Genomic DNA, 16,759 nt, shown 5'->3' on the forward strand with positions numbered 1-16,759 from the left:
ATAATTACCTACAGTGTCTTTAGTCAAAGAAAGCTAAATCAGATCCCTTCCAAACTCCCATCTCCTGCGACCTGAACGGTTCATCAAGCACTTTATGAAGCTTCTTGAACCAAAAGCTTGCTCTTCCCAGCCAAATCCGCAGCGAGTTGCCTCATGGGGATGTTGGCCATGATGTCGAATACACTAACCTCAACCGCAATCTCCTTTGCAATCCAATTCCTGACCTCAACAGCAACCAAGCTGTCGACGCCATAAGCACTCAGTGGCTTGCCCGCGTCTACATCGTCCTCGGGCATCATCATCAACTTGGCCAGGCGCTGCACCAGAGCAGAGGTAATCAGATGCACAGCCTCGTCGTCCGCCTTGCCACAGCGAGCCAGCTCTTCGCGAAGAGAAACAGTGGCAGACCCGCCCGCTCCGGAGCCCGCGGCAGTCTTCCTGAGACCAGCGAACCGCTGGTCCTGGATCCAGTACCACGCGTCGTCGTGCTCGTTATAAGGGAGTCCGCACATAACCTGCGGAGGATGCGCTTCGGAGCCCTCGAGCGCCGTGGCCATGAGGCCGTGGAGATCGCTCTTGTGCATCACCTTGAGGCCCATGGCCTTGACGTGGTCTACGTACTCATCATGCTCTGCCACGAAGCCGACGCTGAGGAGATAGCCAATGTCAATTGTCATGGCGCGCAGGCCCTGGCTGCGGCGGTATGCCGCGAAGTAGTCCTGGAAGATATTGCCGCATCCGTAGTTGCCCTGTCCGCGGTGGCCCATGACTCCAGCGAGGGAGCTGAGCATGACGAAGAAGTCGAGGTCTCGCGGGAGGAGCTCGTGCAGGTTCCAGGTTCCGTGGACCTTGGGCCCGACAGTTGTGCGGACGTAGTCCGCAGTCATCTTGTCAAAGAGGGTATCCTGTTGTGAGTTGTCAGCAATGAAATTATCCTGCTGGGGTTGGGAGCTTTGACTTACTCTGAGAACCATGGCACCGGTCACACATCCCTTCACAGCGGGGACGCCCTTTGCCTTCAAGTCCTCCAACACCTCTTGAAGGGCAGCCTTGTTGCCAACATCGCAATCATATGCATAGGTGTTGGCCTCATAAGTCTTCTGAAGCTCAGAGGCGAAAGCCTTGTTCTCCTCACTGCTGGCGGCCGAGCGAGAAAGCAAGACGAGATGCTTAGCACCCTTCTCTGCAAGCCAGCGTCCAATCTCCTTACAGATACCACCAACACCGGCGACGACGTAGGTTGCGTCTGCTTGAATGTCCACACTCGGCATGCGGGGGATGGCGGGGACCATGTCCGAATCGTCAACCCGAACGACTACCTTGCCCATGTGCTTGCCAGCCTGCATATGACGGAAGGCCTTCTCGACCTCGGCCATGGAGAAGAGCTGGATCGGTGCAATGGACTTGACGGAGCCATCGTGGATGAGCTTCGCTGTCTCTTCCCAGAGAGCTATTGCGCGGGGAGTGGGGTTGTTCTCGAAATCGAGAAGATTGACGCCGATGTAGCTCTTGTTGTCGAGGAAGGGCTTCATATCGAGGCCCGTGTTGGCGAAGAGGTCGGCCTTTCCAATTTCCAAAAAGCGACCGAATTTAGCGAGGCAGTGCCACGACAGACGAAGGGCTTCACCAGCCAGGGAGTTGAGAACAACATCCACGCCTTGGCCATTAGTGGCCCGCATGACAGCTTTGGCAAAGCTGGTATCACGACTGCTGAAAATGTGATCTTCAGGGATTCCATACTGCTCCATAATGAGCTTCTTCTTCTCGTCCGAGCCGACAGTTGCAAAGATTTCAGCGCCCTTGCGCTGCGCGATCATGATTGCAGCTTGACCGACACCTCCGGCAGCGGCATGGATCAGAATCTTCTCATCCTTGACCAGGCTTCCGGCGGTTACAAGGGAGTAATGAGCCGTGAGGAAGATCAGGGGCATCGACGCTGCCTCCTCAAAAGTCATCTTTCCAGGGACGGCAATGGCACCCTTGGCCGGGAAGCGGACGTAGGTCGCAAAAGTGTCGCAAGAGGCAGTCATGACACGATCACCGGGCTTGAAATCCGAGACCGCTGAGCCGACGCGAGTGACAACTCCAGATGCATCGACACCGAGCTTGTTCTCGGCGAGGTTGCCCAAAGCGACGAGGACATCCTTGAAGTTGAGACCCACTGCCTTGACCTCGACTTCAATCCAGTCTTCAGGCAAGGGCTGGTAGTACGTCTCGTCCTCTTCCCATCTAAAGGTGTCGAGAAGACCAGGTGTCTTGATGGTGAGCTTGAGCGGTCGTCCGCATCCTTTGAACGAGACAAGCTCCGGTTGTCCCTTGGCTTCGTACTTACGAAGGGAGCCGTCGACGCTGAGAGTTCTCTCTACTCTCGGGATGTAGACGGTGCTACCGCGAGCTGCGAATTCGCCGTCGAACCCGTCGCCACGACTGTGGCCCAGCGCCACCTTGAGGACATTCCTAGCGGCCTCTTCGAGATTGATGTTGCTAGCGGTCTCGAGGTCGAGGGTAGCCAGCCGAACGCCTGCGTCCTCGTTACGAATGGCTCTTGACAGACCAACCATCAATGACTTCATCGGCTCAGAGCATTCCATCGCGGCACCACCAGTGATCCAGATAGTCCCGGCAGAGCCCAGTATGACTTGGCGCAGCTTCTCCCAGTTCTCGTCTGTGAGGTTGGCCAGGATGGCTTCCTCCCATTCAGCGAGGCAGAGACAGTACTTGCCATTGACCTGGCTCTCCGAAATCCCATCCCATTGAGCAATTGACACATCTTGACTAGCGGATACGAACTGCTCTTTGATGGCCTTTGCAAGTTTCTCAGATAGTTCGGACCCTGTGCTGACGACGACGAATTGAGAGGAGCCAGACACCTGCTTCTCTGGCTTCGTCGAGATGATCAAGGAGACAGGCTCCATAGAAGCCTCGCGATCGCCGCGAATGTCGACATCGACACCCGAAAAGCCGGCTAGTTTCAGTGCAGTGTTCCACTCCTCGACATCCAGGAGAGGACCTCCTTTGCGGCCGTCATCTTCCCCAAGCCACCATCCAGGAAGGGGGCCCATGATGAAGCCACTAAAGATGCGTTTGATCGTAACCTCAGAAAGCACGAGGCGACCGCCAGGCTTGAGGAGCGACTTGCAGTGAGCGAGGGTCTCTTGGATGCTCTTGGTGGCGTGGAGTACATTGGCGCAGACAATGAGATCGTAGCTCTCGGGAGTGAAGCCCTGCTCGGTGGGTTCGTTTTCGATGTTAAGGGTAGTGAACTCCGTGATGGATGCGTCAGTCGAGAAGCGATCGGCTGCCTTGGAGAGGAAGCCCGGCGAAATGTCCGTGAAGCAGTACTTTGCCGCCTTGGAAGTTCCATCGGCATTGCGGAGGCGCTCCAGGACGTGATACGTGGTGCCACCGGTACCAGCACCAATCTCCAAGATGTTGATGCCGGGTCTCTTGTCAGCAATCAATCCAACGTACTCCGCAACGTTGGTGTTAAAGCTGGTTCCAAAGGCGCCGCGGTAGAAGGAGTACAACAGATCGCCCTCGGTCATGACCTGCAACGGCTCTACCACGCGAGAGAAGATCTTGCTCAAGTTCTCTCCGATGCGGTCGACCATCTGCACTGTGATGTCGCCACTCTCGGACAGAACGATTCTCTTGCGCGCGGCGTCCAGCTCGGCTTCAACTTCTTCCTCGCTGGCAGCAAGAGGTGGGAATTGCTTGATAGTGTCGTGCATCCACTCGACATAGGACTTCCAGAAGCCATCTTGAGGCATAAAAGCTTTGCCCTCCTCACTTTCAAGCCAGGCGAGGCAGCGGTAAATATGAACTAGACAGACGTACTCAAGCTTGTCGAGGACAGAGTCGTCATCTTTGCTCTTGAGAGTACGTTTGTACACAAGCTCCTTGATCTGAGAGGGCTCAAGCAAGTCAGAGTCCTCGTGCCAAGTCTGTCCGAAGCAGGAGGCCCTCGTCTCTTGAGCTTGAGAAGCTTCTCCCTCTCCAACGGAAGCCAAAGACAGCCCGTCCATGATAATCGCGGGTTCAGGGAGATTCTCGGAGATGGTGATGGAAGATTTCCAAGTGGTGTAGCTGGTCTTCTGAGCCGTGGAACATCCGTGAAGCTTAGTTCCAGGGACTGTTGAGAGTTTGGCAGAGACGAAGATTCTGTCAAACGAGAATGGCACGACTGCCTCGCTAAGAGACTGGTCCTCGCCACTAATAGAGGGGAAGAGAAGATGCAGCACAGAGTCTAGGGTCGCAGGGTGGACCACGAACGGGTATTCGAAACCCTTGGGCATGACGGCCTTGGTATCCGGTACACTGATGATGCCGTAGCTTGCACTAGGCCCAGCAAAAAGCTCGGTCATGTTGCGGAAAGTCGGGCCATACTGCATGCCGATGGTCTCAACGGTGTCGTAAAGAAAGCTCCTTGCAGGCTTCTGACAGATCTCCTTGGCTTCGGCAAAGGTTTGCGCGTAGCGCTCGTTCTCAAGGGCCAATTCGCGTTGCATGGCCGGGGAGAGAGACGACTCGTAGGTGGCAGAGACCAGTCCTCGCGCATGCACCGTCCACTCCTTGATGTCTTCAGACCAAGAAGAGACAGCAAACTCGTTGAGGGTAGCAGACGGACCGGCCTTAGTACCAGTGCGACGAGGATGCAATTGGATCATCACCTCGATACCCTTGTCGGTGTCCGGCACTCTAAGGGCAGTGTCAATGGCAACATCGCGAAGTTCGTATCCGTAGACCTCCTCCGTGGGGTTCTCTTCCGCAAGCTGACGGGCTGCTTCAATAGCCATGACAACAATACCCGCTCCAGGATACAGAATGTCGCCCTGGACCTTGTGCTCGCGGATCCAAGGGTTCTCGTTGCATCGAAGGAAGTTGCGCCAGGTAGGATCCGGAGTACCTGGGATTCGGTACCCAAGCAGATCCGTACGCGGCTTCTCTCTGAGTCTGTACTCGCGGCTGAGGTAGGACTCATCCCAGAAGGAGAGCTTATGGTTCCATGCGTACGGTGGCAAGTCCACAAGCATGTTGGTGTCAGATGTGACTTCGTTAACGCGGTTGATATCAACGTCGCACCCCTTAGTCCACAATTGTCCCATCGCCTCCAGGGCAGTGTGAGCCCCGTCGAACTTGCGTCGTAGTATTGTGGCATAGGATAGGTCTGAGAACCTGTCCTCAGTAGAGAATGTGTCGAGCAGGTAGCTTCTCAGAGCTGAATGTGGGCCCAACTCGAGAAAAACACTGGCAAAAGCAGATCTGTCGTGGGATCGGACTTTACCTTGCGCATGGTGCAAGAGAGAACGAACGGCACCCACGAAATTGACGGGAGAAACCAAGTTGTCCACCCAGTACGAAGGTGTCATTTTCTCAGAAGTGACAAGCTTTCCTGTCACAGAAGAGAACATGGGAATGTCAGAAGACCGGTGGGGTATGCCAGCCAGAGCAGTCTCATATCTCTCTCGCGCGGCTTCCATGTGAAAAGAATGATATGCCACATCCATGGGCAAACGAGTGCATGGAATCTGCGCTTCCTTCAGAATCTCCTGCAATTCGCCAATTGCAGCATCGTCTCCAGAGATTGTGCAAGCCTTGGGACTGTTGATACAGCCAACGATGGCCTTTCCGAGCTTGAGGGATTGAAGGTACTCGCTGACGCTCTCGGCGCTTGCGGACACGGCCAACATGCCGCCGTTCTTGGAGACAGTCTGGGAAACCTGACCTCTTAGCCACGCAATTTTCACCGCCGCCTCATGATCGATGAAGCCTGCACAGTAGGCGGCTCCGATCTCTCCGCTGGAGTGACCAACAACGGCGACAGGCTTGACACCCCATTCCTTGGCAAGATCAACGAGCGCGACTTGCAAGGCAGTGCATGCTGGCTGGCTGTACTCCGTCCGGCGTAGGTTGCATTCGGCTTCGGGGCGATCCAGTTCTTCGGTCAAGGTCCAGGTGCAGCCAAGAGACTTGAGGATCGTCTCAGAGCGCAGCATGCTGTCTCTGAAAGCCTTGTACACGGAGAGTCCTTTGCCCATCTTGAAGTACTGGGCTCCTTGGCCAGTGAATACGAAGGCGACACCCGGCACAGACGAGTTGGACGATCGAACAACGGCGGGGATAGTCTCAAGACTCTGGTAAAGGCTGTTGATGTCGGAAGCAATTGCGAAAGACTTCCAGGGTAAAGTTGTCCGTTTCGAAGAGAGGGTGTAGGCAAGATCGGTCATTGAGAGCGGTTGGCCAGAGGTTTTAGTGGCAAGGTAGTCGATTATCCTTCCAACGTTGCGTTTGACACCCTCTTGATCATTCGCGGAAAGCACGAAGAGCTTGGAGCAGGGCTCTTCTGGGCTGATGCTGCTGGTGGTCTCGGTTTCAGAGGCGATATCGCTGGCATTGCTGGAAGTAGATTGAGGTAGTCTTGGCTTGGAAACTGTCGCATGACGTCCTGAGAGACCATGACGGAGGAGGTAGGATGCGGCATCTTCAAGGATGACATGAGCGTTGGCTCCTCCAAAACCAAAAGAGTTGATGCTAGCACGTCTCGGGCCGCTATGAGGCCACACAGTGAGAGTTGTGGGAATCTTGACGTTATCTGACAGCTCGATCTGGGGGTTGAGTTCTTCGAACCTGCAGAGACATGCATCAGTCAGACGTTCGATATGATGTTCTCCGGGAGAAGAACTTACCACAAGTTCTGAGGGATCAACCCCCTTTCGACGGCCAAGGCAGCCTTAATAACACCAGCTACACCAGCAGCGCCCTCCAAATGACCGATGTTGGCTGAGAAATTTTTTAGCAGTTGTTGGAAAAGAGGCAGTAAATGGAGAAAAACGTACTCTTCACCGAGCCAACGTACAGCTCGGACTTGCGGCTGGGCTGGTCTCCTATCGTCTTGAGAATAGCACGTGCTTCCAGGGGGTCGCCGGCTTGCGTTCCCGTGCCGTGTGCCTCAACGTAGCCGGTCTCCGCGGGATCAACTCCAGCTTTGTGGTACGCAGTGCGGATGAGTTCCTGCTGAGCTTCGCTGTTTGGCAGCGAGATACCAGGGGTCCTTCCATCCTCATTTGCTGCTGAGGCCAGCACAACAGCGCGGACGGTGTCGCCGTCACGAAGCGCGGCATCCAAGGGCTTGAGAATTGTGACACCAAACCCTTCTCCGCGAGCGAATCCGTTGGCGTTCGCATCCCACATCTTGGACTTTCCCTCGGGAGAGAGGATTTTGGCGGCACCGAGCAGGATAGACATGTCTGGTCCGAACATGCGATTGGCACCGGCGACAACGCTCTGTCGTGAAAGTTTTGTGTCAGCAGTTACTTTGCTCTGGAGCGAGAATTCTTCCATGGGCTCAATTTTCACTTACCATCTCTGCCTCTCCTGTACGTATGCTCTGGCAAGCCAGATGGAAGGCCGTCAGACTAGACGAGCATGCAGTGTCGATGGTCATTGAGGGGCCCCTCAGGTTGTAGAACCACGAAAGCCGATTTGAGGCAAGGGATGAGGAGAGACCGGTGGCATCTTTGATGAGGCATCAGAACGGCAATAATAGAACATGACGTGACAGAAACGGATACTCACGATAGATAGAGGGCCCTTCATTGTCACGAGCTTGCAGGTTGGGGAAGTCTCCGGTGAAGGTACCAATGTAGCATGATGTTTGAGTTCCGGAGACGTCTTCCAGTCTCAGACCAGCTAACGCAAAATTAGTAAGCGAGGTGTTCGTTCAGGTTTTCTAGACTGCCGTAGACTTACCATTCTCAAATCCCTCGTAAGTTGCTTCAAGGAGCATCCGGTGCGTCGGATCCATGGCCTTGGCTTCCTTAGGAGTGACAGAGAAGAATGGTGCGTCAAACACCTTGAAGTCCTGTTTTAAGAAGTGCGCATGCCTTAAAAGAACGATGAGACGGTGAGTTTCAAGGGATTCTCAGGAGATCTGGCTTACCTGGGCTGGATGCTGCCCAGCCTTTCAGGGTCGGGATGGTAAAAGCCATCAATGTTGTAGCGATCCTTGGGAATCTCGGATCGCGCAGACCGAGCGTCCAAGAGCATCTGCCAGAACTTCTCCGGATCAGATGCATCGCCGGGGGCTCTCAAGCCAATACCGATAATGGCAATGGGCTGACATGTGCTTTCAGCACGGGTGGGCTCGTCGATGAACGGCATTTCGTGTAATAGGGGACAATAGAAGGAGAATTACTAATGAGTATAGCGCTTGGGTATCTTGGTAGAATTGTGGAAGTATTTGGCTAGAACGAGAGTGTCAGGGAGAATCAAAGAGCAAACGAAGAAAAACAGCAAGAGGTCAAGGTGTCATATGTCTGCCTCCAACGATCTTGATCGGAGTATTCCGCATTTCCTTCCACAATAGCAATATCTCATGGTGAGGTCCATCCATGCCATCAGATAAGAGCGAAGATGCTTGCCTCGAACAGAGTCCGAAGGGCTCCATCTAGATAATACAAGTCATCCAATACCATCATATCCTACAGACACGTTGTCAGTGGCCTCCCGTCCTCCGATATTGGGCGCAGCGGGACTACGCAAAAGCGGTGATGGCCCGACAGGATAGAAGAGACACTTGTGTATGTTCTGGCCGGAGCGTTTCCACATCCTGATCGCCAAGGGTCCTGCCAAGTACGGGAAGAATCCGGGGGACTTATGGGTTCAACAGCAACCGGCCCCAGTCATCAAGGGGTTGCTGTAATGGATCCCTAATAGATGGGTCTCACATCTGATATTGTATTGCGGAGCACTTGCGGTGCCGCTGACTCGGGTCTTAGGTTATCCTAGCTGAGCTGTACCCTGGAGCGATTGGCAAACAAATATACCCATGCTGATACAATTGAGTCTTTACAACAAATCTCACAGCACGTGGGCTCTTTTGTTTGTCCATGTGAAGAGACTTTTCCGGGACGAGTTGCCGCCGGTATCGCTATAATGTATTCATTACGCGTACTGCCGGCCGAATTTGGTATGAATGAACGCGGGGAGTAACCCAGGCCCGTCCCCGAAGCGTTCAGAGAATGCGAATCATCTCGGCCGATTGCGCACGTACCCTTGGGTCCGATGGCAGAGCGTGTAGCTGACCTTCGAACTACGGACACCTACTTACTCTTCGTTGCCAGACAGCTATCTGTTTTCTTGGTTTTTGCACATCTAAATATGGGTATCACACATCAATCAATTTGGAGACCCTTCCGATTAATCTCCATAGGACTTCGGAAGAAAATAAAGATATGTCAAGCGACATTTACTACATCTGAAGCCTCGGGCTCCACCAAAGGCTGGTACCAGCAAAACACGTTGTCGGGGTCGTAACGCTGCTTCAAGGCGCGCAACTTCTCCAGCCTCCAAGGCTCATAACCATACAACGCTTCTGGAGGATCCTTCATTGTAGATGTCGTGTTGCCATAGTTCACATACTGCTGCAGTCGACCATAACCCGATGTTGCGATGAACTCCTTCTTCCACCGGTCAAGGTGCTCCTCGAACTTTTCTTTAGACTCAAGCTTCAACGGTGTCGCCATGAGCATTCTATTGATGCAAGTCAGCGCTTCTCGTCACGAGGCAAAGCAACAACATCATTGTAGCATCAACTCACAGGAAATGATTCGATCCCCAGCGCCAGGGGAACGCCGTCGCTTCGCTGGGTAACTCTCGTACTTTTCGGTGGGGCAAGCATTCGAACATGGCCCCGAAGAAGCCTTTGCCCGCCCATTCTTCGTTCATGGATCTCACACTCTCAAAGAATGACCGAGTGGTTTTGAGGTCGAACTTCTCGACGCAGGCAGCCCCCATCATCTTATAAGGCGCTTTAGACCAGACCTCTGGCTTACTGAGAACGTTATTCATGCCTTTGTATGTTTTCCACGGGAGGTCAGCCCAGGTTGTCGTTACTTTCTCGCTGTTGATAACCGGGTTTAGGCCTTTGAATCGTTGAATCCATGGATCTGCCTCGGTTTCGAGACCAGACCAAACAAGATTGACGAGTATGTGATGCTGCGCAGACATGTTAGTCTTGATTTTCCGCGGTAGGATGAAGACTCTTGACCTTTCTTCCACCCTCACTCTGGCGAACCCACAGCACGAAGATGGCCAAATCGGCGGGCATGACTTCATGAACGCTGTTGAGAGTCTCAAAGACAGAATCACACTGCTCAACAGTATACTCCAGGTCCCAAGTATAGTGGATGCCCTTGTTTGCTTGTGGATATACGCGGAACGTAGCCTCTAGCGCGACGCCAAAGTTGTGACCAGCTCCACGGATGGCCCAGAATAACTCGGAGTTCGAGTCTTCGGAAACCAGAACGACACTACCGTCGGCGAGCACCATTTTACAAGACACCATGTTGTCGTGTAAGAAGCCGTATTTTCCTTGAAGACGGCCGAGGCCAGCTCCGAACGCGACTCCTATGACACCGGTAGTCGGGCAGGACCCAACGTCTGCCACGATATCAGCATGCCTCTTGAAGATGTGACACTCAGCAACGACTAATTACTTACTAACTTCCATCCCAACCGACTCAAGATACTTGACAAAGTTGTCCGTTATGATGCCTCCACCGACGGTGACTTGCTGCTTTTCGGCGTCAAATTCTAACTTGTTCAGCGGACGCATGTCGATGAGGACCCCGTCTTTCAGGTGCCGCATCGACGTAGTGACAGCATGGTGTCCCGACCGAGGCGCAAACGGAATGCCTTTTTCTCGGGCATATTTCATGACTTGGATCACATCCTCTTCGCAAGCCGGCTCAACAGCCGCAAGATACGTCTATAGAAACCAGCAGTCAGCGTGAGTCTTTTGGACGATGCTTGCTCCGGCCTTACCGGACGCTCATAGTCTGTGAATCGCAGGTTTGATTTCGCGAACTCTTCGGATTCGGCAAGGTGGATACAGGCTCCGGCTGAGAGTCTAGGCCTCAGTTCTTCCCGGATGGTCTCAGGGCTCGTTCTTCTCATCATGGTGCTAATGTTTTGAAATCTGACGTGAAGTCGTCTCCAGGCTGGCGACCAGAACTTTTGTCAAATTTGATGGCAATTGTCCGTCAGGTTGCTTGAACATGGCTTGGAAGCCGGTTTCGGACGCATCATAATTCGAGTAAATCATGGTCCTTTCTCTAAGGGAACCGTCGGCTTAATTCCGCCAAGTTCCCAACATCTCCCTCGCCAACTCAAGGGTCTATAGAAACACCTACGGGCGCAATGAGAGTGCAATTTTCCTACTATCGCAGAGCAGGAGATTCAGGATGCAAGATTCCTCATTGGCAGACCGTTCCCACGTGCTGTGGATGAAACCAATTGGGGTTCTCAGGTCTACGTGAACCCAACCCCTCGAACTTCGAGGTCCTAGACTCAACGGCCAAGACCGGGGTAATGAGCTTGTTTTCTAAACAAGCATTGACTCGTGCTCTTTCGTGGGGCCGGCTCCAGGATGTCTCGGGATATAAGGTTCTCTCCTGCAGCTAGTCCAATACAAGACTTCCGTTCCTGGACGACAGATTCGGCATTCATTGAGCAGCCCGGCCCGACCTACAGGGGGTTAGAGGTGGCAGTCAGGGAGTCCCTAGCATCGCGGCCCGCTCAGCATGAATCGAGCCCTCGGAAACCGCAGCGACCTTCTTATCGCGTTCCTCTACGATGGATCCCACGATGACTCGATGCGGGTCCTTGAGAACGTGCAACAACGTTGTTTTCCTATTGGCAGGCTTGCTTTGACTACTCACTTCATCTCATGAGTCCCCTGGTCCCGTCACACGCGGAGAGCCTCGTCGTGTTCGTGTTGCCGCGGAACGCGCTCCGACCAGCTCTCCACCATAGCTATGAGTAAAGGAGCCAAGCTCGGTGGTCAAGACTCGAGATACTTTCTTGATGTTGAAGCGCGATGCAGACAATCTGGCTCAAACAAGTGCTGACACCGTGGTCGAGCTGAGGGATCTTCAATCATCACGATGGTTACGGTCAACTTACCTGAGCAGGTTCAAGCCCACCTGAGCAAGTTCCCAAGTTTCTCGCCTTTCAACATTGCTATCACCTCTCTCTGCCTAGTAAGTTCAGTACCCAACAATCCTCTCAGAATGAAAACTCACCAATCCTCCAGATCGTGATATACATCTTCTGCAGAAGCTTCTACTACCTCTACCTCAGCCCCCTACGCCACTATCCAGGCCCCAAGCTCTGGGCCATCTCTCGCTTGCCATGGAATTACGTTAACATGAAAGGCCGCATCTCCTGGCGTATCCACGAGCTCCACGAACAATACGGCCCGGTCGTCCGCATCGCGCCCGACGAGCTCTCCTACACGAGCTCCACGGCTTGGAAGAAGATTTACGGACAGCGCGCGCCCAGCGAGTTCCCAAAGGCCCTTGACGGCCGCGGTATCGCGCCGCCGACCATGGGAGGTCGCAAGACGCTGATGACGGAGGATCAGGCGGGACACGCGAAGCTCAGGCGCGCTATCAACCCGGCGTTTTCTGAGCGCGCGTTGCGTGAACAGGAGTACTACTTTCAGAATTATACGGATACTCTCGTAAGCCAACTCAAGAAGGTTTGCAAAGAGGGTGCCGTGGACATCTCTACCTGGTTTAATCTTCTCGCTTTCGACATTCTCAATGGTACGTTACTGTTGCCTTCACAGCACATTCGAACCCTCGTGAAGATCCATCAGCCCTGTTTCCTATTTAACAAGCTGTCCAAGCAGATCTCGCCTTCGGCACTTCTGAAAATTGCCTCAACAACGCCGACCAGCCCTGGCTCCGCCTCATCAACACGCGCGCAAAAGCCTACGTCTGGATCCAACTGACAGTCCAATACGGCGTCTTCGACCTCCTGACCTGGATCGCGCCGCGCCGCGTGACCGAGTCCCGCCGCAAGCACATCGCCATGACGGCGGCCAAGGTCCGACAGCGGATCGAGGCCAAGAACCCGGGCAAGGACTTCATGTCTTACATCCTCGAAAACACGGAGGAGAAGCTCACCAACATCGAACTGACGATGCTGGCGGGCACCTTCATTGTCGCCGGTAGCGGTACCACCGCCGGCGGTATGTCTGGCCTCACGTACCTGCTGCTTCACAACCCGGAGAAGCTCGAAAAGGTAAAGGCGGAGATTCGCGGCAAGTTTAGCACGCACGAGGAGATCACGATGGTTGCTGCGCAGAATTGTAGGTACCTTCGCGCGTGTATCGACGAGGGCATGCGGTTGTACCCTCCCACGCCCGGCTCCCTGCCTCGATGGGTTCCGGGGGAGGGCGAGGTGATTGATGGCGGATGGGTTCCTGGCGGCTATGCTGTTGCGGTGAACCAGTTTGCGGCGGGACACTCTGAGCATAACTTCCGCCGGGCTAAAGAGTTCATTCCTGAGAGATGGCTTGAGCTGGGCCCTGGGTCCGAGTTCGCAAACGATGACCGGGCGGCAGTCCAGCCGTTCTCCTATGGACAACACATTTGTATTGGAAGAGCGTGAGTCCTCCCAAAATTAGATGCCAAGAGATATTAGACCGGGGTGAATGCTGACAATCTCTCAGGATGGCTTACGCCGAGATGAGCCTGACTATGGCAAAGATGATTTGGAACTTCGACTTTGAACTCGAGAATCCTGCTGAAGATTGGTGGAGTAAGCAAGGAACGTATATCATGTGGGAGAAGACTCCTTTGATGATTAAGTTACGCCCTAGAATAGTTGCTTGATCGTTTTGAGCATATACAAAGCTGCTCGAGATAAGTCGCCTAGACTTATAGAATTCTGAGAAGGCTGTTGTAGATTGTAGAGTCTGATTATACAGACATTTTACTCAAGGGTGATCACTTTTCCATCATCAAACAATCATTGATATGACTCTGTCAGCAATCATCTCAATGCAGTTCGTTCGGAGCCTACTGCAACAATCTTCACTTTTACGTTGACCAGAACCCGCACCCATCGAGTAACCACAACGACAAAATGCTCTTTCAAACACATCATAAATGATTGGACGAGTTCATCTTCATGAAAGCGAGTCAATCGCCTCGTAGTGTCGACCCCCCGAGCTGTCACTTACCAGCAGAATGGTTGACGTCCGAGTCAGCGGGCCGCATCCAGGGTGTACCCATGTGTCATTCCCCCGTTCATTCTCGTCTGAAAAATCCCCTGTCCTCGGATCAGGGACGTCTTCCACTGCGCGATGGAGCCTTTGCTTAGATTCCCATGTCGTTTCCACCAGCTCAAGCTGTCGGACCAATGCCAAGCATCCTCTAGAGCACGTTGGCCGAGGGTCGATCGGAGTCAGAGACGTTGAGAGATATTGACCGTTTGACCAATAAACTGCGCAGACGCTGGAGGGGTCTTATTACACGCTTCCCATCAAGATGGCCAGCAATCATCGTGAAGCTGAAATTTTGTGATGGTGATGATGATGGTATCATCCTAAGTCATCGTGCCTGTAAGAGACCAATTGTACGTCTCTCAGCTGAAGCATCCCGCAGACCCCAGATAGAAACTCAACGTAACATGGCATCTCGAACATTCTCCATCACCGCAATGGCCCAATTCCCAAGTCTCAAACTCCATCATCATCTTCACAACATCCCGCTCTATACCCTCATCCCCCTCCTCCTGCTCATCATCCACCTCCTCCTCATCCTCCACCACAATATCTCCCACGCCAGACGCGCCCGCACCCTCTCTTGTCACCCAGCACCCCTCGAGCCCTCAAAATGGCCCCTCGGCCTCGACGTCGTCCTCGCCTCCCTCCGCGCCGACCGCGAGCAGCGCACGCCAGACCACGTCGCCGCGCGCTTCGCGGCCCTCCGTCGCAACGGTGAGAGCAACAACAGCAACATAAAACCCAACACCAACGCCAACGGCGGCGTCTACACCTTCCGCATGTCCCTGCTCGGCACAACAAACGTCGTCACCGCCGACCCGCGCAACATCCAAGCCCTCCTCGCCACGCAATTCCGCGACTTTGGAATGGGCCTCGCCCGCAGCACGAACCTCAAGACCGTCCTGGGCCGAAGCATCTTCGCGGCCGACGGGCCGGCGTGGCGCTCTGCCAGGGAGGTGATGAGGCCTCTCTTCAGCCGCGATAACGTCTCCAGGCTGGATCTGCTCGAGGCGCACGTCCAGACGCTGTTCCTCTGCATCGAAAAGGGGACCACCACGACAACCATCGCCAACACGAACGCCGCAGACGGAACGTGGTCCGCCCCCGTGAGCCTCGCCTCCCTGTTCCCCTGCCTCACCCTCGACTCCGCAACAGAACTCTTCCTGGGCCAGAGCACACGCACCCTCTCCGCCCGCCTTCACAACGACAACTCCCACCCGGGAACGGCCTTCAACCACGCCTTTGAAAAACTCCTCGCCGTGCTCGGCACGCGCATGCGTCTCCGGAGCTTCTACTGGCTCTACGGGAACGAAGACCTGCGCTCCTGCGTAGCGACGCTCCACGCCTTCGTCGACGCCGCCGTCGCCGCCTCAGATGCGGCGAAAGCACAGGGTTCCTCCCTCGCGCGGTACGATTTCCTAGATGTTCTTCGAGAACGATGCGCCGGCGGGGGAGGGGACGAAGAAGTTCGCGAGCAGGTGTTGGGGTTGCTCGCCGCGGGGCGGGATACCACCGCCTCGCTGATGAGTTGGGTCTGGTACTGCCTCGTTCGCAACCCGCGCGTGTTCGCCAAGCTCCGCGCGGAGATAACATCAACCTTTGGACCTTACTCTTCTTCCATGGATCCTTCAGAAACATCAATGACGTTCGCGTCACTAAAGCAGTGCATCTACCTCCAAGCAATCCTCTCCGAAACCCTCCGCCTCCACTCAGTAGTCCCCTTCAACTCCCGCCGCGCCCTCATCGACACAACCCTCCCCGCCGGCGGCGGCCCCCACGGCACCGACCCGATCTTCGTGCCCGCGGGGACGGAAGTCAATTTCAGCACGCACGTGCTCCACCGGCGCAAGGACCTCTGGGGCGAGGACGCGGATGAGTTCGTGCCGGAGAGATGGGAGGCGAAGAGAGGGTCCGCGAGCGCGGCGTGGCATTTCGTGCCTTTCAACGGCGGGCCGAGGATTTGTATCGGGCAGCAGCTCGCGCTGACGGAGGCGGGTTACGTGATTGCGAGGATGGTGCAGAGGTATGAGGCTGTGGAGGGGTTGGATGTTGATGCCACTAGAGATTGGCATAATTTTACGGTGGTTTGTGGGCCTGGGAGCCCGGTTGATCGGAATGAGGCGGTGTTGTGTCGGTTGTGGGTTGCGTAGGTCTTGTAAACATGTCGTGCTGAAGACCCAGATCGATTACCGATGGTTATGAGTTCGAGTGAGAATATAGCGACGCCATTCGCTGGTTCCACTAGACGCGCGATTGGAACAAGTACTGTTGTCCGAGCAATGTAATACTTGGGAAATATGAACAACAGCGTATACACTTACAAGAACTTGCATTTTGGGCCCCAGAAACCAGGGCTTGATGGAACGTGATTGCTCGCGGGCCGTTTGGATACCGTAGGGCGCATGATACGCCTAGGATGCCGGCCGGCGGTATATCGGGGAAGTGGATCAAGGCGTCGTGAGCAAGCCGTTCCGTTCCGGCCGTCGGCTTTGGACTTGGTCGGATCATTCATCACATTCACAGCATTCATATAGGACAGGAGAATTTTGATTGTTTTTGTGTTATTGGTATCATTCAACGTGATGTTTGAAACGAGAAGAAAAAAGTTACATCAAGGTCATGTACACATTTGCGCCGGAATAAGCCCCAGTTTTCATTACCTTTCCAACCAAGCCTTTCCAC

The 16,759-nt window shown here is 54.3% G+C and overlaps 4 protein-coding genes across 4 annotated transcripts; 2 read left to right on the forward strand and 2 right to left on the reverse strand.

Moving 5' to 3' along the window:
• Nucleotides 1-92: 92 nt before the first annotated feature.
• On the reverse strand, nt 93-8,160 carry CTAM01_02112 (beta-ketoacyl synthase domain-containing protein; the record flags this gene model as incomplete). The annotated part of the gene is made up of 8 exons (XM_060518151.1): nt 93-905; nt 963-6,627; nt 6,687-6,780; nt 6,837-7,284; nt 7,361-7,515; nt 7,576-7,689; nt 7,750-7,883; nt 7,940-8,160. 8 exons carry the CDS (start codon nt 8,158-8,160, stop codon nt 93-95), a joined length of 7,644 nt encoding a protein of 2,547 aa, XP_060386784.1.
• A 1,076-nt stretch (nt 8,161-9,236) lies between these two features.
• Nucleotides 9,237-10,959, reverse strand: CTAM01_02113 (FAD binding domain-containing protein; the record flags this gene model as incomplete). Its single annotated transcript, XM_060518152.1, has 5 exons — nt 9,237-9,531; nt 9,599-9,996; nt 10,049-10,440; nt 10,501-10,768; nt 10,825-10,959. The coding sequence occupies 5 exons, from the start codon at nt 10,957-10,959 to the stop codon at nt 9,237-9,239; spliced, it is 1,488 nt and encodes a 495-aa protein (XP_060386785.1).
• A 986-nt stretch (nt 10,960-11,945) lies between these two features.
• Nucleotides 11,946-13,682, forward strand: CTAM01_02114 (cytochrome P450; the record flags this gene model as incomplete). Its single annotated transcript, XM_060518153.1, has 4 exons — nt 11,946-12,041; nt 12,095-12,608; nt 12,695-13,454; nt 13,520-13,682. The coding sequence occupies 4 exons, from the start codon at nt 11,946-11,948 to the stop codon at nt 13,680-13,682; spliced, it is 1,533 nt and encodes a 510-aa protein (XP_060386786.1).
• An 829-nt stretch (nt 13,683-14,511) lies between these two features.
• On the forward strand, nt 14,512-16,227 carry CTAM01_02115 (cytochrome P450; the record flags this gene model as incomplete). Its single annotated transcript, XM_060518154.1, has 1 exon — nt 14,512-16,227. The coding sequence occupies one exon, from the start codon at nt 14,512-14,514 to the stop codon at nt 16,225-16,227; it is 1,716 nt and encodes a 571-aa protein (XP_060386787.1).
• Between the last annotated feature and the right edge of the window lie 532 nt (nt 16,228-16,759).

Source organism: Colletotrichum tamarilloi (assembly GCF_030869305.1).
Source record: "Colletotrichum tamarilloi strain Tom-12 chromosome Unknown Scaffold_5.1, whole genome shotgun sequence".
Classification (NCBI taxonomy): Eukaryota; Fungi; Ascomycota; class Sordariomycetes; order Glomerellales; family Glomerellaceae; genus Colletotrichum; species Colletotrichum tamarilloi.